Source organism: Rhinopithecus roxellana, chromosome 19, assembly GCF_007565055.1.
Source record: "Rhinopithecus roxellana isolate Shanxi Qingling chromosome 19, ASM756505v1, whole genome shotgun sequence".
NCBI classification, from domain to species: domain Eukaryota; kingdom Metazoa; phylum Chordata; class Mammalia; order Primates; family Cercopithecidae; genus Rhinopithecus; species Rhinopithecus roxellana.
This window is the reverse complement of record NC_044567.1, coordinates 25,920,890-25,945,875: the sequence shown is the minus strand read 5'-3', so window position 1 is coordinate 25,945,875 and position 24,986 is coordinate 25,920,890. Positions and strand designations below refer to the sequence as shown.

Here is a 24,986-nt window from a genome sequence, read left to right as displayed (position 1 = left end):
CCATCATCCAAACAAGAACAGCAGTAGCTATACTTGCAACAGATAAAACGGGCTTTAAGGCCAGGCGCAACGGCTCACGCCTGTAATCCCAGCACTTTGGGAGGCTGAGGCAGGTGGATCACCTGAGGTCAGGAGGTCAAGACCAGCCTGACCAACATGGAGAAACCCTGTCTCTACTAAAAACATAAAATTAGCTGGGCGTGGTGGTGCAGGCCTGTAATCCCAGCTACTCGGGAAGCTGAAGCAGGAGAATCGCTCGAACCTGGAAGGCAGAGGTTACAGTGAGCCAAGATCATGCCATTGCACTCCAGCCTGGGCAACAAGAGCGAAACTCCATCTCAAAAAAAAAAAAAAAAAAAAAGGACTTTAAGTAAAAAACAATAAAAAATGATAAAGGAGACCAGGCACAGTGGCTCACGCCCGTAATCCCAGCACTTTGGGAGCCCGAGGTGGGCGGATCACTTGAGGTCAGGAGTTTGAGATCAGTTTGGCCAACATGGTGAAACCCTGTCTCTACTAAAAACACAAAAGTTAGCTGGGCATGATGGTGGGTGCCTGTAATCCCAGCTACTTGGGAGGCTGAGGACTTTTTGGATAAGACCTCAAAAGCACAGGCAACAAAACCAAAAATGGACAAATGGGATTATATCAAACTAAAAATCTTCTGCATAGCAAAAGACACAATACAATGAAGGGACAACTTACAAAAAGAGAGAAAGTATTTGCAAACTATACATTTGACAAAAGGTTAATATGCAGAATACATAAGGAATTTAAGAAACTCAGAAGCAAAACAAAGACAAAAACAAAAACAGTCTAATTTAAAAAATGGGCAAAAGACCTGAATAGACATTTCTCAAAAGAAGATACATAAATGACCAACAAATATATGGAAAAATGCTCAATATCACCAATCATCAGAGAAATGCAAATCAAAACCACAATATCACCTCATCCCAGTTAAAATGGCTATTATCAAAAAGACAAAAAATAACAAATGCTGGCAAAGATGCAGAGAAAAGTGGACTCATATACTGTTTGTAGGAATGTAAGTTAGGATAACATTATAGAAAACAGTATGAAGTTTCCTTAAAAAATTAAAAATGGAACCACTATATAATTTAGCAGTTCCACTACTGGATGCATCTCCAAAGAAAATGAAATCAGTATGTTGAAGAGACATCTCCATACCGATGTTTACCACAGCACTATTCACAATAGCCAAGATATGGATCAACCTAAATATGCATCTACAGATGAAGAAAATGTGATATATATATGTGTATACATACATATATACATACATATATACATATATACAAATATATACATATATGTGTATATACGTATATACATATTTCTCCATGGGTGTGGAGATGTCTCTTCAACATACAAGATTTCATTCTGTTTTACGGCTGAATAGTATTCCACTGTATATGTATGTATGTATGTATGTGTGTGTGTGTGTGTATATTTACATATACAATGGAATACGATTCAGCCATAAAACAGAATGAAATCTTGTCATTTTTGGCAGCATAGGTGAACCTGGAGAACATTACGTTAAGTGAAATAAGTCAGGCACAGAAAGACAAATACTGCATAATATTACTCATATATGGAAGCTAAAAAAGTTAATTTCACAGAAGAGAGTAGAATAGTAAATACCAGAGGCTGGGGAAGGTAGGAAAGTGGGGGACTGGGAGAAGTTAGTTAAAAGTTGTAGTTAGATAGGAAGAATAAGTTTTCGTATTCTATTACACAGTAGAATAATTGTAGCAAACAACAATGTAGTGTATATTTCAAGACAGCTAGAAGAAAAGGTTTAGAGAGTTATCACCACAAAGAAATGATAAATGTTTAAAGTAATGGATATGGTAATTATCTCAGTTTGATTATTACACTATGTATACATGTGTCAAAAAATCACATTGTACCTCATAAATATGTACAATTACATTTAAATTATAAATTAAAAATAAAAATGGTTAAAATGATAAATTTTATATTACGTGTTCAACACAATAAAAAATGAAAAGGAAAGAATATGCGCTCTACAGGCAGACAACTTAGGGAAGGATATTAGCAATATTAATTTATACAAGACTAGCCATGCATCGTGGCTCATGCCTGTTAATTCCAGCACTTTGAAAGGTCAAGGCAGGAGGACTGCTTGAGTGTGGGAGTGCAAGACCAGCCTGGGCAACATAGTGAGACCCTGTCTCCACAAAAAATGAAAAAAGGCAGCTGGGCGCAGTGACTCATGCCTGCAATCCCAGCACTGTGGAAGGCCAAGGCAGGCAGATCACCTGAGGGCAGGAGTTTGAGACCAGCCTGGCCAACATGGCAGAAACCCTGTCTCTACTAAAAATAAAAAAATTAGCCAGGCGTGGTGGAGTGTGCCTGTAATCCCAGCTACTCAACAGGCTGAAGCAGGAGAATCGCTTGAATGTGGGAGGTAGAAGTTGCAGTGAGCCGAGATGGTGCCATTGTACTGCAGCCTGGGCAACAGAGCAAGACTCTGTCTCAAAAAAAAAAAAAAAGAAAGAAAGAAAGGAAAAGAAAAGAAAAGAAAAAAGGGCCAGGCGTGGTGGCTCACACCTGTAATCCCAGCACTTTAGGAAGCTGAGGTGGGCAGATCACTTGAGGCCAGGAGTTCAAGACCAGCCTGGCCAACATGGTGAAACCCCATCTCTACTAAAAATACAAAAATTAGCCGGGTGTGGTGGCACGTGCCTGTAGTCCCAGCTACTTGGGAGGCTGAGGCACAAGAATCACTGGAACCCATGAGGTGAGGAGGCTGCAGTGAGCCAAGATCGTGCCACTGCGCTCTAGCCCAGGCAACAGAGCAAGACTCTGTCTCGAAAAAATGAAAAACGAAAACAAATTTATATGTGACCTTGAACAAGTTACTTACTCTAAGCCTAAATTTCCTGAAGTTTAAAATGAGAATACCACTTCCATCAAGTTTGTTGTATGGCATAAAAATGGGTACAGTAGGGGCCAGGCGCGGTGGCTCAAGCCTGTAATCCCAGCACTTTGGGAGGCCGATACGGGCGGATCACGAGGTCAGGAGATCGAGACCATCCTGGCTAACACAGTGAAACCCCCTCTCTACTAAAAATACAAAAACTAGCCGGGCAAGGTGGCGGGCGCCTGTAGTCCCAGCTACTCGGGAGGCTGAGGCAGGAAAATGGCATAAACCCGGGAGGCGGAGCTTGCAGTGAGCTGATATCCGGCCACTGCACTCCAGTCCGGGCGACAGAGCGAGAGTCCGCCTCAAAAAAAAAAAAAAAAAAATGGGTACAGTAAATATTAGTTCCTGCCCTTCTCTCATCTAAATTGCCTTCAAGGCTCATGCCATTGTGTTAAACATCTTCAGTGGTGAGAAATCTTTAATCTTTAATGATGGATCGGAATATATAGTCAACTAAAAGCGTGCAAGCTAAGTTTAGTGAACAAATGATGGATAGTTTTTAGCCTAAAAGACATTTTGTAGAAAGAACCCTATGAATCTGAGCTACACTATGATCTATGATCATTTCACTATTAATTTACTTTTTGGAAAAATTTTCACAGAAGTTCTCAACATTTTTCAAATTACTGTAGGTTAAAATGATTGTTCGTCCTGGTTAATTCTGCTTGCACTGCATGCCTCTGACATGCACGTAATTCTAGAATATTGAAACTGTGCACTGCAGACTTTGGTAACTTGATCTTTGGATCATATAAAATACATGTTTTATTAGATGTTACTATTTTCTTCAAAAAACATGATTTTGTCATATTAGAAGCAACTATATGTCCCTAAAACAATCACTTACTCTGAGTTCTTACAAACTACAAGAAAAACAAACCATTGGTATAGGGTCATACTTTACAGTACCTTTATAATATACTCAGGATAATATCCTAAATTTTCATCTAATTTTCTCCTGTCACAATATAAGTACATGCCCTCTTGTCCTAGAGTCTGTTAATAACAGAACAAGTACAACTACAATTTCGAAGTCTGGTATCTAGGATAGCTATTAAATCATCCTTCATCCTTGCCTTCTCCAAGTTAAATAATCTAAATTCCTTTGCTTATTCTTAATATGTTCTATATTTTTCAAAGCCCAAATCATTATATGTAATATTAGGAAAATAACTACTACATACTTTACAAAGATAATGAAGAACAAATATAGAGTTAAAATTATAGCTATGTAAAAATAGCAATGTGACAGGTATAATACAATTATGAATAATAAATGGAGACCCAGAAAAACTGTCATTCATATATTAATTCTACAGCGTGGTTCTACTTCTGGCATTCTAGAGCACAATAATCCTTACCAGGGGACTTTCCTTGTTGTGAGTTGCTTCTGTGCTCTCTGTATCTGGCTGGAGTGGCTAAACCTGTGTCTTTGCTAGGCTTGCTAGCAGGCCCCATTTCTGAAATGAGGAATCCCATTTGTTCTGAAGGCAAGATATTCTCACGTGAACTGGTCTGGCATTTTATATTGGCATCCACCTAAAATATTAAACCCATTCATTAATTGAGATTTCCTCCAAATATCTGCTAAAAGTTAAGATATTTTATCAGAGGAGTTCTATTATAGGAACATGATCCAACAAACAAGCTTATAAGGCTTTTCATTCTTATAAATGATACTATACCTTTCTCCATACACAAACTACTAAAATGTATATGGAGCTAAAACATTTACTTATGATCAGAGGAATATCTCCCATGAAGCTTGTTGATTTTTTTTTAACTTACAAAAGTACAGGGTTTTTTTTGTTTGTTTGTTTTAAGGCAGGGTCTCACATTGTTGTCCAGGTGGGAGTACAGTGGTACAATCATAGCTCACTGTAACCTCAAGCTCTTGGGCTCAAGTGATCCTCCTGAGTAGCTAGGACTACAGGTGCTAGTTAATTTTTAAAAATTTTTTTTGTAGGCTGGGCGTGGTGGCTCATACCTGTACTTCCAGCACTTTAGGAGGCTGAAGTGGGTGGATCACAAGGTCAGGAGCTTGAGACCAGCCTGGCCAACATGGTGAAACCCTATCTCTACTAAAAATACAAAAAATTAGCTGGGCGTGGTGGCGGGCGTCTGTAGTCCCAGCTACTCAGGAGGCTGAGGCAGAAGAATCGTTTGAACCCAGGAAGTGGAGGCTGCAGTGAGCCGAGATTGCACTACTGCAGTCCAGCCTAGGTGACAGAGAGAGACTCCATCTTAAAAAAAAAATTCTTTTTTAATTTGGATTTTTTTGGGTATTATTTTAAGGGGTACAGGTACAATTTTGTTACATGGATATACTGCATAGTGGTGAAGTCTGGGCTTTGAGTGAATAGTGTACAGTGTACCCACTAAGTAATTTCTCATCTCTGTTCCCCCTCCCACTCTCCCACCCGTCCACATCTCCAATGTCTCCAATGTCTATTATTCCACATTGTATGTCCAGTGTGTACAAATTATTTAGCTTCCTCTTATAAAATGAGAACAGGTGCTATTTGATGTTGTTTCTGTGGATGTACTTTTGATGAATTATTCTTACTAATTATTGAGAATGAAAGTTTATTCATTTTCTTGTAATAAACTGGTGGCAATAAAGGAATTAGCCTTTACCTTCTGCTTTAGGAGTGCAGATATTAGTAAGGAAATTCAAACACAGTATGCTCACAAGTTACAGTTCAATGATGCTGTAATAAAGTTAGAAAAGACCTCCAACCATCTCCTTACCTCTGTGCTACAAATGGCTAGGAAAGTCCTCATAATGTCTGTCAAATAAACCATCCCTCCTGGGTAACAGAATTATCGGCCAGGCATATCTAATCTATTCAAATTAAGATAGGAAGCAAAAACTCAAGGGATGTTTATAACATGAAAATAAACTTCATACCACAATGCTCAATTAGACAACCTCTCTTTAGAGGTTGACTTCAGACCATGCATAATATAATGAGAGGATGCTTAAGGGTTAAGGTAACTTCTTTCTGAATCTTTTGTGCAGAACCACTGGGACGTGATCCTCCTGGAAACCATAATGAACTGGTATTAAACCCAAATAAAATCTGAACAAACTCTCCACTAGAATAGTCTTTAGCAGAAGTACTAGGTACTTTGAGCTTTATTAGGATTTTTTTCTTTGCCCCCTTACCTGGTGTGTGCTGAATGGTGGCCCTTCCTGCACAAATACTACTGAAGATGGAGATGGATTATGATTTAGGTGCTCCTTCAGTTTGACATGAGCTTGCTGGATGGCTGCAGATTCCTGTATTGTGCTATTTTCAACAGGCTGAGCTGTGTGGATGGTATAGATGTACTCAGGTGACTGTGGTAGAGAGCAGGCAATTGCTTGTTCTGTTCCAACCACAAAAGACATAATATCTGAGCCTACAGGAGTAAGTGGCTCCAGCTGGCTAGCCTGACTTGCAGAACATGGATTGCTGTTGTTAGAATTAGCTAGAATGTGTTGGCCTCTGTTAGATTGAGATGTTGGGCACTGATTCTCAACAGGCTCCACCTTTACCATCTCCAATTTAGGGGAGGAATGCAACTCATCTACTATCTGAAAGACAGCCTCTAGGTTTACTTCTGTCTTTTTATTTTCATCAGTAGTACTGCAGGGCCAACTGGAAGGCAAAAATTCAACTGGATAGGAGGATTGCATTGAAGGATTCTGGGAAAAGAAAAGATATAACTGTTTGGATAGAAAATCAAATATAAGATTAAGGAGGAAAGCTACAATATTTAGGCTGATGAGTGCTAAACATAAATAGATTAAACTTAAAGATCACTAAGAAAACCTAGACACTATCTACTTTTCGGCAATAGTAGCTTCAAATCTACTGTTAGCATTTACTTAGTATATACTACATGTCAACCACTCTACTAAGTTTAACACTTCAATGGGTCAATAATTCTTAGGGTTAAACTATACAAAATCAAAAGCTATAGTACCCAAATACCTATTTGCTGAGAAAGCATCTATACATCAAATTCTTCCACAAAGGCTGACAGACAAAAACATAATTTGTATCTATCATATACTGTTTTAAGAATGCAGTAAGGAAATTTCAAACACAGGATGCTCAAAAGTCTACCAATCCTTCTACAGATTCAGGGAGTGGTACTAATATTCTGTTCCAAATAATATGGGGAAAAATGGATGGAATATCAAATGCCCTTTGTTTCCTGGGATTATTTATTTTTAATAATAAAGCAATAGACTAAAATGGCTGTTGCTTTTAGATTTACATCTTTAAGATATATTCTCTTATATATACTACTTTGCAGAGAGTAGGCATTTAATACATGTTTGGTGATAAAGATCTGTGAACATAAAATACAGAAAAATGATTAAATAAAACATGAAATGAATTGATGTTGCCCAATGAAGAGCTTCGCACAGAGTAGGCATTCAATAAATGTTTGTTGATTATATCAGATTATAAACAGATATCTGATAGATTATAAACTTAAAATACAGAAGAGCTATGATTAAAGAAAGTATGCAGTGAGTTGACGTTGCTAAACACACTCATTAACAAAGATTGTCAATGATTTTCGGAAGGCCACTAATGCCAAATAATGTAAATTCAAATGGTATAAGCACTAAGTGACTATAGCCAATAGCACCATTTATTGAGTTATTACTATGTGCCAAGCACATGCAAAGTGCTTTATATAGATTTCATCCAACCTTCAAAAGAGCCTGGTGAAATGTGATAATCTCCATTTCAAATGACAAAACTGAGGTCCAGAAACTTCCTAATTTACCCAAAGTTACAATGAAATAACTGACAGAGCCAGGTTTCAAGCCTAGGTTTGCCATACTCAAGAACTCTTTCTCTTAAACATTACAATGTACTGACCGTGCACACACACTCTCACCCATACCTACAGCCCAACTAAACTAATTGCATTTATTTTCGGGTTGGAATCTGAAACACCTTCCCATTTTTCTATTTCAAAATTTTATGTGTGCTTATCTCTATTTTCCTATGATGAACATGTATTGTCTTCTTTTTAAAATTTTTTGTTTTGTTTTTGAGACAGAGTTTCGCTTTTGTCACTCAGGCTGGAGTGCAATGGCACAATCTTGGCTCACTGCAACCTCTACCTCCCAGATTCAGGCAATTCTCCTGCCTCAGCCTCCTGAGTAGCTGGGATTACAAGTGCCCACCACCACGCCCAGCTAATTTTTGTATTTTTAGTAGAGACAGGATTTCGCCATGTTGGCTAGGCTGGTCTTGAACTCCTGATCTCAAGTGATCCACCCACCTCAGCCTCCCAAAGTGGCGCTGGGAGTACAGGCATGAGCCACTGCGCCTGGCAGATTTTTTTTTTTTTTTTTTGGAGACAGGGTCTCACTGTGTTGCACTGGCTGGAATACAGTGGCACAATCATAGCTCACTATAGCCTCAAACTCTTCAAACTCCTCAAGGTGGGAGGATCGCTTGATCCTCCCACCTCAGCCTCCCAAGCTAGGATGAAAGGTACACACGCCACTACACCCAACTAACCCACCCTCTCTCTCTCCCTCCCTCCCTCCTTTTTCTTTCTTTCTTTCTTTCTTTTTTTTTTTTTTTTAGAGATAAGGTCTCACTATGTTACCCAGGCTCATCTCAATTTCCTGGCCTCAAACAATCCTCCCACCATGGCCTCCCAAAGAGCTGGGATTATAAGGCATGACCCACCACACATGGACATATATTGTCTCTATAACAAGAAAAAGTCTTTATTAAAATGTTTCATTTAGCACACAACATAATCAAGATATAAACACTGTCAAAGTATCTCCAGTATGATCCACAGAAGAGAGTGCCTGGACCCACAAACAAGAGCATCTAACTGTGGGATTAGGTGTGTCCCTCCAGTGAAGATGAATGGACTGGGATATCATGCTTGATCATATCAGCCATGAAAAAGGGCCAGCTAAGTCCCCTTGACCTCATCCTATATCTTCAAACAACAACCTGATTATAATTTGACTTCCTATGTAGATTTTTCTCCAAAAAAAAAAAAAAAAAAGGAATGTTCTTTTGAGTACCCTAATGCCACTAGTAAGATATTCTCTTAAGAACTGAAACTATCTTGGCTAGATGCTTATCCAAGGCAAACACGCAATTCCAATCTTTAGCAGTTATAGCATAAAAATACAAAGCATGGAATTTAAAAGTATCCTTAAAATAGCTATATAAAACATTTAACTCCAAGCAAGTGTCTCCTAAGAAATAATGAGAAGATATTTGAAGTAAAAGTTGAGCATCCTTAATCCAAAATTCCAAAATCCCAAATACTCCAAAACCTGAAACTTTTTGAGTGCTGGCATGACACCACAAGTAGAAAATTCCAGCACAAAAGCACTTAACGCAAACTTTGTTTCATGAACAAAGTTACAAAAAATATTGTATGAAATTACCTTTAAACTATGTGACTCAGGTCATGTCCCTAAGATATCTCATTACGTTTTTGCAAATATTCCAAAATCTGAAAAAATCCAAAATCTGAAACACTTCTGGTCCCAGGCATTTTGAATAAGGGATGCTGAACCACTATGGTGTTTACAACATATGGGCTATGGATAAAGGGGGCCACCATTTAAATTTCTCATTTTTGACATTTTCTCCTTTCTCCTTAAAAAGAAAAGTCTAATTATCTGTATTAACTTGGAAGAATCTGTCATTTGATGACTTATGTACTTGTATAGTTTATCTGGTATTCATTTTACCTTGGAAAAATCCAGAACAGCACTGTTTAAAACAACTTGCAGTAATAATGGGAATGTTCTAGATCTGTGCTGTATAATTCAGTAGCCATAAGCCATATGAAACTACTGAGCACTCAAAATGTGTCTACTTGAAGTATGGAATAATTTTTAAATCTATTTAATTTTAATTTAAATAACCATATGAAACTATTGAGTACTGAAATGTGGCTAGTATAACTGAAGAATTTTTAACTTCCATGTAATTTTAATTAGCTTAAATAGCCACATGTGGCTAGTAGCTACTATATTGAACAGTTCTGGCCTAGAAGAATTCTGAGATATTATTTCTATCAATTCTCTCTCTCTTTTTTTTCAAGAACTGAGAAAACAAAGCCCATTAATCCACAGCTTACTTCTGGTTACTCATTAATATAAAATTACACTTTGAAATTTTGCAAGGTCGATAAAATCGCACATGAAGTGCAGAGCATGGCCACGGTTGCAAGACTCCTACCTGGAAGTAGTTGCAGTGTGCATAGGAAGAGGCAGTGGGAGTGACACAACTACTTAGAGCATCCATGTGGGTAGGAGAACAGCACTGTAGCACAGCTGGAACAAATTCAAACACAGAAAAGCCATCAACCACAATACACTTCTATAGCATTCAAGGAGCTCCCCTCTTTCAACCTGGAAAGAAACCCAAATTTGAAGAACTTTCTTTGTATGTCTAACAAAATATTTAGTCCAATTAGGTGGTGTTATTTATTGAAAACAACACAGTAACAAAATAATTTTAAAGGTCTTTAAAAGGGTCATGTCTAATGTCTACTTTTGTAAATGATTTAACACCTAAGCATTTTGTTATCTTTCTAACCAAACATATATTTTCATTGAAAGTACTTTCATTTTATTGAAAATAGAGGAATATATTGAAATTCCAAAATAAGTATTTCAATCATTTCAACAGTAACCACTATTTGGAAGGTGGAGTGTTTTAAAAGAGTAAAATAAGTACGAAATATTCTCCAAGTGTTCCACCATTAAACAATGCATCCAGTAGAAATGTATACAAAAATGTTTTAATCATTTAGGCAAGTGGTTAGGAATGCAGATCATTGAGCCAGACTGCCTGGTTTTGGAGACCAGCTCCACCAGCCTGGCTTTACAGCCCAGTGTAAATTTGAGCAAGGTTAATCTCTGTGTGCCTCAGTTTTTGCATCCTATTAAAATAGAGATAACAACAGAATAATGGGACCTACCAAATATGGTTGTTATGAGGAACAAATGAGCTAATATCCATAAAGAACTTGGAAGAGTACTAGTACACAGTAAGCAATCAATAAGTGTTAGCTGCTATTATTTTAACTGAAGCTTTTCAAAACTTTCCCTTTATAGTCAGGACACTGTGAAAAGACTGAACTCTTGGTATTAGCAAAGTTACTTACAGATGCAGTCTTAATAATAGGTTGAGTCTGCTTTTTTGTAGAGACTCTCCAGTATAAGTGAGAATCAGTTATTAATAGCATAACTGTGGATTAAACAGAGGATGATGTATGTTGAGCACCTACCCTGTTTCAGGCACAGTAGTAAATGCTTTACATATATTGCCTTTACAAAACAAGTAAACTAAAGCTCAGTGATATTAAGTAATTTGCCAAAAGTAACAAAGCTGGAAGTGACAGAGTCAGTAATTAAACTCCAAAGCACATGCTCTTTAATATACCACAATACAGGCCAGGCGCGGTGGCTCAAGCCTGTAATCCCAGCACTTTGGGAGGCCGAGGCGGGCGGATCACGAGGTCAGGAGATCGAGACCATCCTGGCTAACACGGTGAAACCCCGTCTCTACTAAAAAAATACAAAAAACTAGCCGGGCGAGGTGGCGGGCGCCTGTAGTCCCAGCTACTCGGGAGGCTGAGGCAGGAGAATGGCATAAACCCGGGAGGCGGAGTTTGCAGTGAGCTGAGATCTGGCCACTGCACTCCAGCCTGGGTGACAGAGCGAGACTCCTTCTCAAAAAAAAAAAAAAAAAAAAAAAAAAAAAATATATATATATATATATATACCACAATACAGCCAGGCGTGGTGGCTCACTCCTGTAGTCCCGGCACTTTGGGAGACTGAGGCAGGTGAATCCCCTCTGCCCGGGAGTTTGAGACCAGCCTGGGCAACATGGTGAAACCCTATGTCTACAAAAAATACAAAAATCAGCCAGGCATGGCAGCAAATGTCTGTAGTCCCAGCTACTCGGGAGGCTGAGGTGGGAGGATCATTTGAGGCCAGGTGGTAGAGGCTGCAGTGAGCTGTGATTGTGCCCCTCACTCCAGCCTGGGTGACAGAGTAAGACCCTATGTCCAAAAAAGAATTTGTATATATCTCACAATAATTCCCTAAGCTAAACCCTCTTCCTGAAATGTAACATTTGTAGTTTTACTAGAATTCTACTTGCCGAATATCTTTAAAGGTGTCTTTACCAATAAGGTGGCAACTCTCCCTTTTTATGTCCACATTTTTCATATTTTGAGTGTGCTAATAAAATTACTAATCTCATTATTTAATCTTTAAAGGTAAATTGACCTAAGGATTATTAAAAAATTAACCGAAATGCTTCCCTATTTCTCCATGAATACTGATTTCTAAAACATCAGAAGTTCATGAAGATACAGTAGAAATAAATATTTTCTCTTTGTATCATGAGCAATTTAACCACTAAATTTTGCACACAGAAAGAAAACTTGAAATAATGGGCAAAATTATAGTTCAGCCATAAATATAAAGGTTATTTTTTTGGATGACATATTTTTTAACCATTTCGGTGACTTTAAAAAGCCATATATTACTAAGATTGCCTCATAAAATTCAAGTTGTTATCATTTCCAACATAGGTTAGCTGAACAGGTTCTTAGATTTGATCCTTTGAAGGTTATTCAAATATATATATTAAATGTTTTAGATTTGAATTAGATTTCCCAAAGTGTCTGACAGCACAAATATCCTAGGAAATAAATTGAATCCAAATAGCTAAATACCAAGCAAGATCTTCAGAGCTTGCCAAAACTGCGGAAGGGAAAAAAAAAAATTCTTTTTCCCCTAGAGTTACAGCAGCTAAGGAAAATCTAGCCACCTAGCGGTAGAGAAAGATTTGGGAGCTGCAGGTCCATTCCATCAGAGTACCAAAAAGCAGTGTTTTGTTACAAATAAATCAATAAAAGGTGTTAGTTTTATTGTTTGGAAGTTTCTGACTCCATTGTTTACACATTTTCAATAGGTGTAAAAATGTACTTTAAAATAAATTTCTTGGCCGTGCGCGGTGGCTCAAGCCTGTAATCCCAGCACTTTGGGAGGCCGAGACGGGCGGATCACGAGGTCAGGAGATCGAGACCATCCTGGCTAACACGGTGAAACCCAGTCTCTACTAAAAATACAAAAAAAGTAGCCGGGCGAGGTGGTGGGCGCCTGTAGTCCCAGCTACTCGGGAGGCTGAGGCAGGAGAATGGCGTAAACCCGGGAGGCGGAGCTTGCAGTGAGCTGAGATCTGGCCACTGCACTCCAGTCCGGGCGACAGAGCGAGACTCCGCCTCAAAAAAAAAAAATAAATAAAAATAAAAAAATAAAAAATAAAAAATAAATAAATAAATTTCTCAGAGAAATAAACTATAATATATAACAGAGAATATGTTAATATATTTTTGATAGCTTGATAGCTGAGTTGGTTTCTCAGGAAACAGCAAAAAAGTAAATGCTCTTTAAAGTATCCAGTAACAAATGGAAAGCAAAACAGTACCTGTATGAAGAAAATGAGGACTTCAACAGATTACACTCCAAAAAGATTCCTCAATGGCTATTCCTTACCACTGTAGTCCTATTTTGTATAGTCAACAAAATAGAACAAAGGTATTAGTAAGTTTACTGAATATGAAAACTTAGGCATAGAAATTTGACTATGTGCCTAGTATATGAAAAAATAATCTACTGTGCATTATGAAAGCACTGACATTTATAAAACTTAGTTTATCACTATGTCCTAAGATACATTCATCTGCATAAAGAACTTTCAGTGTCTTCCTGAAGGCAGTGTTCAGTTGAGGCATTAAATTCCATGTAGAAAGAAAAACTGAAAAGAATTAAAAGAATTCCATTTCAGATATAAATATAGGCATTAATGACATTTTCAAAAAATTTCTAAGTAATAAAAATGTTAAGCCAGAGTTACTAAAAATTATTGCTCCTGCTATAGGTGAGGCAAACAAGTTAATATACTTTATCCTACAGAAGTGATTCAAATATAGAATTAAAATATTTCGAATTTGAATCTACTCCAGAATAGTATAACGTCAACAGTGAGAAAATACCCCATCATATAAATGTTCAAAAGAAAAAAACATCATAATAGTATATTTAATTTCAAGATAAGTTCCTACAGCAACTAGAATCCCAGTATCTCCTCATTTATGGTGAGGTAAAGAAAAGGTCTTCTGAGTTTATACCTCAAAGTGAAAACAGGCATTTGAAAAGATATCTGTACACCCATGTCCACCGTAGCAGAATTTACAACAGCCAAAAGATGAAAGCAACTCAGTATCCATCAACAGATGAGTGGATGAACAAAATGTGTTACACATATACAATGGAATATTATCCAGCCTTTAAAAGGAAGAAAATTCTGACACATACTATAATATAGATGAATCTTAAAGACATTAAGTGAAATAAGCCAGTCACAAAAGGACAAATATTATATGATTCCTCATGTAAGGTTCCTAGAATAGTCAAATTCATATACACAAAAAATAAATTAGAGATTACCAGGGGTTGGGGGAAACTATTGCTTAACGGGTACCGAGTTTCATTTGGGTGATGAAAAGTTTTGGAAACAATGGTGAGGGTTGCACAATATTGTGAATGTAAGTAGTGTCAATGAATTGTATATTTAAAAATGGTTAAGATGGTAAATTTGGCTGGGCACGGTGGCTCACATCTGTAATCCCAGCACGTTGGGAGGCCAAGGCAGGCAGATCACAAGGTCAGGAGTTTGAGACCAGCCTGACCAACATGGTGAAACCCCGTCTCTACTAAAAATACAAAAATTAGCCGGGCATGGTAGCACACGCCTGTAATCCCAGCTACTCAGGAGGCTGGGGCAGGAAAATCACTTGAACCTGGGAGGCAGAGGTTGCAGTGAGCCAAGATTGCACCACTGCACTCCAGTCTGGGTGACAGAGTGAGACTCCATCTCAAAAAAAAAAGACGGTAAATTTATATATTAAATATATGATTCCACTTATATGAGATATTTAGAATAGTCAAATTCATAGAGACAGAAAACAGAATGGTAGTTGCTAGGGACAACCTCTCCACCTCAGGGACAGATTGGCATTCTTTAATGGGCAGTTAGTGGTTAACAGGTACAGAGTTTCAGTTGGGGAAGATGAAAAAGTTCTGGAGATAGACAGTGGTGATGGTGAATGTACTTAATGCCTCAAAACAGTACCCTGAAAAATAGTTAAAGTGGTTAAGTTTTATGTTACGTATATTGTTTCACAATTTTTTAAAAAGGTAAATATTATTGTATTTTTGCTTAGTTTCTTCTGGCAGAGGACAGAGAGAGATTCTTGGTGCTAAGTGCCTCTTTCCCATAAGCACAAAATCAAGTACTTTCAGAGAAGCAATACAGACTGCCTGAGAACAAGAGTAACAGCACCAAAAACCTCTTATAATTCTATATTCTATTTATGTACATTAATGTAGGATTAGAAGCCTAAAGATCACACCTATAGAATTTAAATGTACTTTAAAACAACAATCAGTAACTCTTTTTGCCCAAGGGCCAATTCAGAAAAATCTTAAATGATAGGAGATAGGAGATACACACATACACACAGACACACACACACATATATATACACACACATACATATATTTTTTAACCTAGCACTGCATGCCAAGATGGATAGATACTTTCTTTTTTTTTCCTTTTCTTTCTTTTCTTTCTTTTTTTTTTTTTTTTTGAGACACAATCTTGCTCTGTTGCCCAGATTGGTCTCAAACTCCAGACTTCAAGCAATCCTCTTGCTTCTCGGCCTCTGAAGGTGTAGGGTTTGCAGGCATGAGCCACCACACCTGGCCAGATATATATTTTCTAATAAAAATTAAAAATATCACGCGTATCTTGGGGGAAAGCTTATATTCTTACAAATTCTCTTATTTAGCCTTTAAAGTGTTAATATCTAGGCTTATTTACTTTTTTGAGACAGGGTCTTGATCCGTTGCCCAGGCTAGAGTGCAGTGGCGCAATCTCGGCTCACTGCAGCCTCAGTCTCCCAGGTTCAAGTGATTGTCCTGCCTCAGCCTCCCAAGTAGCTGGGACTACAGGTGTGTGCCACCATGCCTGGCTAATATTTTTTGTATTTTTAGTAGAGATGGGGTTTCACCACATTGGCCAGGCTGGTCTCAAACCCCTGACCTCCAGTGATCCTGTCTGCCTCGGCCTCCCAAAGTGCTGGAAGTACAGGCTTGAGCCACCATACCCAGCCTTCTAGGACCATTTAAAAGACAACTGTTGGACAGGTACAGTAGCTCAGGCCTGTAATCCCAGCAACTCAGGAGGCTAAGCAGCGGGATCACTTGAGGCCAAGAGCTTGAGACCAGTCTGGGCAACAGAGCAAGACCCTAGCTGTACCAAAAAAAAAAATGTGTTTTAATTAGCTGGGCGTAGTGGTGTGTGCCTGTAGTCCTAGCTACTTGGGAAGCCGAAGTGGGAGGATAGCTTGAGCCCAGGAGTTCAGGCTGCAGTGAGCTATGATCACTGCACTCCAGTCTGGTGAGAAAGTGAGACCTTGTCTCTTAAAAAATAATAAAAATAAAATTAAGCACAGCTTTTAAAACACTTGATCCTTTACATGTAAATAGTGTTTAAATTTTACAAAGTCAATTCACATATATCAATTTATTTAATTCCTCACTCAAACTATTATGGCCACTTTATAGAAAGGGAAATTGAGGCCACATAACATGATATAATCCACTGAAGTTCATATCCAATGATTAACTGCAAAGCTGGGACTAGAACTAGTTCATTCCACTCAATAAATTATGTACTTAGGGCCCATTACAGCAAGCACTATGCTAGGTGTAGGGGGATACAGAAATGAGTTAGAGGCAGCCCCACTCCCCAGAGCCCCCAGACTGAACCTCCCACTCTAGCAATTGAAGTACATTCTCTCTGCTTGGACAGGGTGAGTCAATAACCCAGAGCAATCACAATGCCACCAGCAGCATACAAAGGTAGATTCCCCTACCAATTGCTGTTGTCCACCCTATCTGGGAAGAACTAACTCTGAGGAAGAGATATACCAGACAAAAATTGTCTCAGAAGAAAAACAAAGCTAAAAAACAAAAGACCCTCTTCATGAGAGGCAGGCAGACAGGCAGGCAGGCAGGCGAGCACAGTGGCCAAAAGAACAGACTCTTGAGTCAGACCCACAGCTTCCTAGCTGTGCCTCAGTTTCCTCATCTATAAAATGAGGATAATTACACTACTTTATAAGAGTATTTTAAGGATTAAATGAGTGAATATTTAAAGAGTACTAAGAACAGTGCCTGGTCATAGTGATTACTACATAAATACGTGTTACATAAAAAAAGAGATGAAGGGCAGCTACAAATTTACTAATCATTGCCTTGAGTTTAAAACTTTGAAAAAAAGGCAAAGTTGATTTTGAGTCTATTCAGCGTTAAAGAAAAACAATTCTCAATATAGGATTCTATATATAAAGATGATGTATGTTCAAATATATAGTGGAGAACAAGTAAAATAAAGAAAAACAATTCTCAATATAGGATTCTATATATAAAGATGATGTATGTTCAACTATATAGTGGAGAACAAGTAAAATTAAAAGGTTTAAAATGAAGATTTTCATAAAAGAGGAAAATTAAATCACAGTTGTAGACCAAAAATAACATCAGAGGAAAAACTGAATTCTAGATAAGGCAAGAATAAAAAGAGTCAACTAATGTTAGATCTACAAAATGTTGCCTTTGAAGAAGTGGTAAGAATGGAAAACTGACACTTAAAGGGAGGAACAACAAACATAAAAAATGACTCCAGTCTGCTTCTAATGTGAGAAAGAAAAAAAATGATTCCAATGAGTCATTTTATGAGTTAGTCTGATGGCAACTTTTTAGTTGCAGTGTTTGACTTTACTAGAGAAATTAATAATTTATGAAATGTTATAAAATTCAACATTTACTGGTTATACTATCTGAGGACCAGATCCAAGTTTATTTATACATATATATATATATATATATATATTTATTTTTTTTTTTTTGAGACAAGGTCTTGCTCTGTTGGCCAGGCTGGAGTGCAAAGGCACAATCATAGCTCACTGCAGCCTCAACCTCCTGAACTCAAGCAATCTTCCCACCTCAACCCCCAAGTAGCTGGGACTATAGGTGTTGCCACCACACCCAGCTAATTTTTCTATTTTTAGTAGAGACTGGGTTTCACCATGTTGGCCAGACTGTTCTGGAACTCCTGGCCTTAACTAATCCACCTGCCTCATGAGAATGATACGCTATTTAATTTTGGTAAAGTCATTTGTAATACTCTTCATAAATAAGTACTCACTAAATATTGGTTAAATTGTTCACTACTTTTTATTTCCTTCACCCATAATTTGGAGGAATTAAGCACTTGTAGGGTATTTTTATGGCACTTTCTTTTCCATTGCAAGTTTTTCGTATTTAATAATAAACCTTTTCATTTATAAAGTACTTCACAATGTTTAAAGCAGTTTTGCCTACATTATGTACTAGAAGTCATCATGAAATTTCTTATTCTCATAATCTCAGAAACTTTACAGTCATTTCAATTATCCCTATTAAAGAAGACAAAACAAAAATTCAGCTAACACAAAGTTATCTATATACTGTATACTATAAAAATATCAGTGACACTTACTTGCTCTTTTTTTAATGCCTCCTTCCTAATTCTTACCTTAAACACTTGGAGACAACTCCCAATTTATAATTTACATCAAGCTAAAATAAAATATTTTAAAAACAGCATGTCCAAAATTATAATAATTTAACAAATAGCAGTTCTATAATGAATATTAACTATAATATTTGTAGTGGCTTTAGTGAATAATATATGAGTACTTCTCATAAAATTTAGAGCTAGTAGTTTCCATGAGGATTGCTTGAAACTTGGAATACATTTTCCAGGCTGGAATGCAGTGGCACAATCATGGCTCACTGCAGCGTCAAACTCCTAGGCTCAAGCAATCCTCCACCTCAGCCTCCCAAGTTGCTGGGATTACAGGTGTCAGCCACCATACCTTGCCATCTTGTTTTCAAAGATTGTACAGATATTTTGGTTCTTCAAAGAAGTAGCTGGGCAAATATGGGGGGAAAAATTAGGCCTTAACCATTTTCTATGTAACATGGTAAAAAAATTTTTTTTTCATTTCTAATAGGCAAAACGATCAAAAGTGCAAAATCATCCTTACTTCATGTAATTCCCTCCTTTTTTTTTTCAACTCCATTCACCAAAAGAGTAACAGCTCTGAAAATCTGTAAAACCCAGTCTAGATGATTTTAATATCATTAAAGCATTTTGGGAAAATAATCCCTTTCACTGCTATATTTAGGTGCAATAAGCCAATGATACAAGTATACAGTTGGATAGTAATACAGCTAGAAAATAGTGAGTACTATTACAGTCACCATATTTATAACTTTGTTTTGTGTGTACACATTTAGTTTTATTGTAACAAAGCAACTTGTCCACTTTTAACCTTTAAAAACTGAGCCTCATCTTTCCTTTCCAGTGAAACAAAAATAAAATTTAAAAATAAACAGGAAAAAAATTACAATAGAGAATGTCAATTTCAAATAAGATCCTACAGGCTTTGCTGATTCTTCCATTGAGTGGCAGGGCTCAAGTCATCATTAGGAGAGAATTTATTTTAAAAAGTGTCATCTTAAACTGCAAAGGATGTCTGTCAAATATCACAATTAAACATGCAAAAGGAGAAGCCATGTTGTCAAAATGCCCACTTAACCCACCCAAACATCTCAAACCCACCCTGTGCTGACCTTCTATAAACCCATTTTTTTAAGGTTTTGTTTTCTGTTTTTGTTTTTTTAAACAAGAGAAAGTAGACAGATACATGTTGGTAAATGCTAAATGTCCATATTCACACAGAGATACAGTGTACTCTCTGAGCTGAATATACAGAGAAAGGAGTAAAAAAGCTAGAATTCTGGGCACTGCCCACACAAGGGGCCTCACACCTTCCAGCTTCCAGCAGAGACAAGGGAGCAGGTTTTTCTTTTTTTCAACAGAGCTCAGCGGTGTTGATTCCATACAGTTTTTGTTCAGACAGGAAGGGATAAAAATGAATTTCGAACAGAAAGGGGTAGAGACTCTTTTCCCACTGTATTCTGCTCAAGGTACTTCCCCCAAATAAGGTGAGAACCATGATACAGAGAAAAGAGATCTCAAGAACAGGGCGACTGAGCACAAGAGGAAAACAAACAACAAACGAAAAACAAAACAAAAAAACCCTGCAACTTGCTCCCAGGGACTGGAGAAAATTTTTAAAAAGGAAGGTCGGAATCCATCAGTGTTCTATTAGTCATCTTCTTCACCCTTCTCTCCTTCCTCCCCTTCATCATCATTTTCATCTTCTTCATTTTCCTTCTCATCCCCTTCTAATCAATATCTTCTAATCCGTCCTCCTCTTCATCATTATCATCATCTTCTCCTTCTTCGTCATCCACATCGGGAACCAAGTAGTACTGTAATGGGTTTGGCCAAATATCATCTTTGATGACCTCTCCTAACTCATCAGCACCTGCATCAGAATGGTCAGTAAACTAGGTAAAGAAGCTCCCTGGTTCCTCATGCTGCTTCTTCCTGCCGGCTTTATTCTGCGTTTGACTTGAACGCTTTGTCAAATCCTTTCCAGATTTCCATTTGATTGCAGTGGACTTTAAAGATGGATCACCACTCTCATTCAGATGAAATTCTTTGGACAGAACTTTATTTTCAAAGTAAGGATTTTGATCAAAATAAAAATCTATTCTGTAACCTGATTAAATATATTCAAATTCTGTCACTTCAACTCTGCTCAAATAATGCAGTGCCGCTTCTTCCTCCTCCCCAAGCAGTGCAGACACCTGTGGATGGTTGATAAATGTTGTTATCCAAAAATGTGGGATTTTGGTGATCAATTCTGATCTCTTCTGAAAAAAATGGTTAGCGGAGTTTGTTACATTTCTGTTCTGCTTTCAAAATCTCCTCACTGGCTTGTTCATTAAGTCTGTTTGTTTCATTTTGGATTTCATCAATGTGTTCAATTGCTTCTTGCTGTTTTCCTGAGGTCTCGTCGGCCCTGTAGTGGCTGGAGTTGAGCTCCTTTCTACTGACTTTGGCAGCGGATGCCGATGTGGCGCGGTTGGAAGGTGGGGGCGGGGGAAGGGAAGGCGAAGGGGACTGGCAGGCGGCTTCCCCCTCACGGCACACGCGCGGGCGCTCGCTGGGTCCAGCCGCCTCCTCCCAGCGCTGCCCTCGCGGCCTGACTACAAGGTACCGGCTAGGGCTGCAAGCGGGACCCGGTCCGGGCTCCTGCTCGCGGAGGGGATGCGGCGGCAGTGGATAGCCTCCCTCGCCCAGATTTATAATTTTTTTTTTTTTTTTGAAACGGAGTCCCGCTCTGTCGCCCACGCTGGAGTGCAATGGCGCCATCTTGGCTCACCACAACCTCTGCCTCCCGGGTTCGAGTGATTCTCCTGCCTCATCCTCCCGAGTAGCTGGGATTACAGGCAGCCGCCACCATGCCCGGCCAATTTTTGTAATTTTTTTGGTAGAGACGGGGTTTCACTATGTTGGCCAGCCTGGTCTCGAACTCCTGACCTCGTGAACCATCCGCCTCGGCCTCCCAAAGCGCTAGGATTAAATGTACGCCAGGCCTAGATTTATAATTTTTAAATGGCAACAAATTACGCCATTCCCTTTTTTTTCTTTTTTTGAGACGGAGTCTTGCTCTATTGCCCAGGCTGGAGTGCAGTGGCGCGATCTCGGCTCACTGCAAGCTCCGCCTCCCGGGTTCACGCCATTCTTCTGCCTCATCCTCCCTAGTAGCTGGGACTACGGGTGCTGCCACCACGCCCGGCTCATTTTTTTGTATTTTTAGTAGAGACGGGGTTTCACCGTGTTAGCCAGGATGGTCCCGATCTCCTGACTTCGTGATCCGCCCACCTCAGCCTCCCAAAGTGCTGGGATTACAGGCGTGAGCCACCGGGCCCGGCCACTCCATTCCCTTTTCTAATTTACATTTCTTCTACTTTAAGTAAATATGTTTTTGAAAAAATATTTAAAATGAAAAAATATTTTAGCTTTCCCTTTAGTGCCACCTGGGAGAAATGGTCTAACAAAAGACTTCCAGAAATTGCTTCCAGATTTACATAACTGAAAAAATTAAAGATCTTAGATTATGGCTGGGCGCAGTGGCTCAAGCCTGTAATCCCAGCACTTTGGGAGGCCGAGACGGGCGGATCACGAGGTCAGCAGATCGAGACCATCCTGGCTAACACGGTGAAACCCTGTCTCTACTAAAAAAAAATACAAAAAATTAGCCGGGCGAGGTGGCGGGCGCCTGTAGTCCCAGCTACTCGGGAGGCTGAGGCAGGAGAATGGCGTGAACCCGGGAGGTGGAGCTTGCAGTGAGCTGAGATCTGGCCACTGCACTCCAGCCTGGGCGACAGAGCGAGACTCCGTCTCAGAAAAAAAAAAAAAAAAAAAAAAAAGATCTTAGATTATTAATTCACAGGGTAAGGAATGCCCCCTTTCTTCTCTTTCTGGTCTTTTCTGGAATGCCCCCTTTCTTCTCTTTCTGGTCTTTTCTTAAAGCTTTGACCCTTGTCTTATTTCTATTGCCTCATTTCATCATTGTGTAAAAAGCATACCACATGATGAAATACATGCCACTGCTATCGTGTTTTTGCAAAATTGAAAATACATTTGAGGCCAGGTGCAGTGGCTCACACCTGTAATCCCAGCACTTTGGGAGGCCGAGGTGGGTGGATCACGAGGTCAGAGTTCAAGACCAGCCTGGCCAACATGGTGAAACCCTATCTCTACTAAAAAAAAAAAAAATTAGCCGGCCATGGTGGCAGGCGCCTGTAGTCCCAGCTACTTGGGAGGCTGAGGCAGAAGAATCACTTGAACCCAGGAGGTGGAAGTTGCAGTGAGCCGAGATTGCACTACTGCATTCCAGCCTGACAACAGAGTGAGACTCTGTCTCAAAAAAAAAAAGAAGAAAATACATTTGAGTGAAACGGTAAGATTATATTGCAAAACGTTTTCTATTAAAAAAGAAAAAAAATGGCCAGGCAGGGTGGCTCACTCCCGTAATCCCAGCACTTTGGGAGGCCAAGGCGGGTGGATCACCTGAGGTCAGGAGTTCGAGACCAGCCCTTCCAACATGGTGAGATCTCATTTCTACTAAAAATACAAAAAATTAGCTGGGCGTGGTGGTGGCGCATGCCTGTAATCCCAGCTACTCAGGAGGCTGAGGCAGGAGAATTGCTTGAACCTGGGAGGCGGAGGTTGCAGTGAGCCACGATTGTGCCATTGCACTCCAGTCTGGGCAACAAGAGTGAAACTCCATCTCAAAAAAAAAAAGAAAAGAAAAGAAAAGAAAGGAAAAAAAACATAACTTTTTTTCCCCCACTAAGTTCCCAATTAGTGGCTTGGGATCTACCAGCATGTTCTCAATGCCCTTGGTTGAGTTCCAGGTCAGTTGTCATTGTCAGGTTTCTCCTTCTCTCTGCTACTCCCCAGTTCTTAGCTGCCTAGGAATAACACTGCGGAGATCCCACTGTTCACCAGGTTTTTACTAAAGAATTTAATGTTCAGAGAGTATGTTTTTTTATTAAATATCATTACTGAGATAATAAATGATTTCATTATGAGGTAATCTCACTTTACGATTAAACCATATTAAATATATAATAGACATATTAAAAAAAAAAAAAACTGCGGCACCAGGGACAGAGTTAAAATAAAGTTCTGGGGTACTAAGGTTTTTTGTTTTTTGTTTTTTTGTTTTTAAGACGGTCTCTCTGTCGTCCAGGGTGGAATGCTGTGGCGTGATCTCCGCTCACTGCAACTTCCACCTCCCAGGTTCAAGCAATTTTCTTGCCTCAGCCTTCTGAGTACCTGGGATTACAGGTGACTGCCACCGTGCCTGGCTAATTTTTGTATTTTTAGTAGAGTTGGGGTTTCACCATGTTGGCTAGTCTGGTCTCGAACTCGACCTGAAATGATCCACCCACCTCACATTCCCAAAGTGCTGGGATTACAGGCATGGGCCACCACATCCGCCCTTGGGGTACTAAGTCTTAATTTCATAACTAGGACACATTTTGAGTATACAAGTTTCACTAACAATACACACCTTTATACACCCAACAAAATTTTCACAACCCTTAAAAACACAATGAAATTTTATATATTGTTTAAAAATACCTCCTGCTAAGAAATCTTTGCCATTTCTTAGATGCATATTCCTACTGTTTGTGTTAAAGCAGAGACAATAAAATGCATTTAAAATATATATATGCTCATTATAAACAACCTTAAATAGAAGGCCATGAACCTGAATTTATCATACCTGTTGGATAGTAGGCTTGCGAGTACTGTGCTGAGGGTGTGTAGTTACTGTATTTTTGGGAGGAGCTGACCATTGTTTGAGGACCTTGTTGAACATGGACAGATGTGGTGCTGGGTTGCAGCGTATAGGTAACCTCAGCTGGAAACCTCTGGAGTACAGGAAATGGAACCCCTTTATCTGAAAATGTGGGAGATGTCTCCACTTGTCCAGGGTGCATTCCAAGGGAGTTCTGCCATATCCTGTGAGGAACTGGGGTCCGATCTAAACCTTTCAGAGGGAAAGTACTGTGGTCATGGGATGGAGTTGATACGTAGGAGTAAGGAGACAAACTATCTCGCCGAAATGACCGGTGAAATTGTCCTACAGCCAGTGGTCCTGCATAAAAGAGGAAGAGCATATTTACTAATTTTGCATTACACCACCAGACATAGTAAACCAAAGGTCATAAAATATACTACTCTTCACCTATCAGCAATTTTTAACACAACAGAAGTTTAGTTTTGGTAAAAACAAATTCAGAATCAAGAATATGAGACATATAATGCCGAAAGAAGAATCGAATAAACCTTTGTTTTCTCAGTGTAATAGTCATAAAAGA

General features: G+C 38.9%; 1 protein-coding gene and 1 pseudogene across 1 annotated transcript in view; both read right to left on the bottom strand.

The window, feature by feature from the left end:
* Nucleotides 1-24,986, bottom strand: part of HSF5 (heat shock transcription factor 5) — a 65,041-nt gene that overhangs the window by 31,393 nt on the left and 8,662 nt on the right. The window contains exons 2-5 of the mRNA XM_030923700.1: nt 24,389-24,763; nt 10,216-10,310; nt 6,147-6,668; nt 4,339-4,516 (exon numbers count right to left, since the gene is read on the bottom strand). Coding sequence (XP_030779560.1) covers nt 4,339-4,516; nt 6,147-6,668; nt 10,216-10,310; nt 24,389-24,763 — 1,170 coding nt within the window. The remainder of the gene's footprint in view (nt 1-4,338; nt 4,517-6,146; nt 6,669-10,215; nt 10,311-24,388; nt 24,764-24,986) is intronic.
* LOC104668441 lies at nt 20,344-21,722 on the bottom strand (annotated as a pseudogene).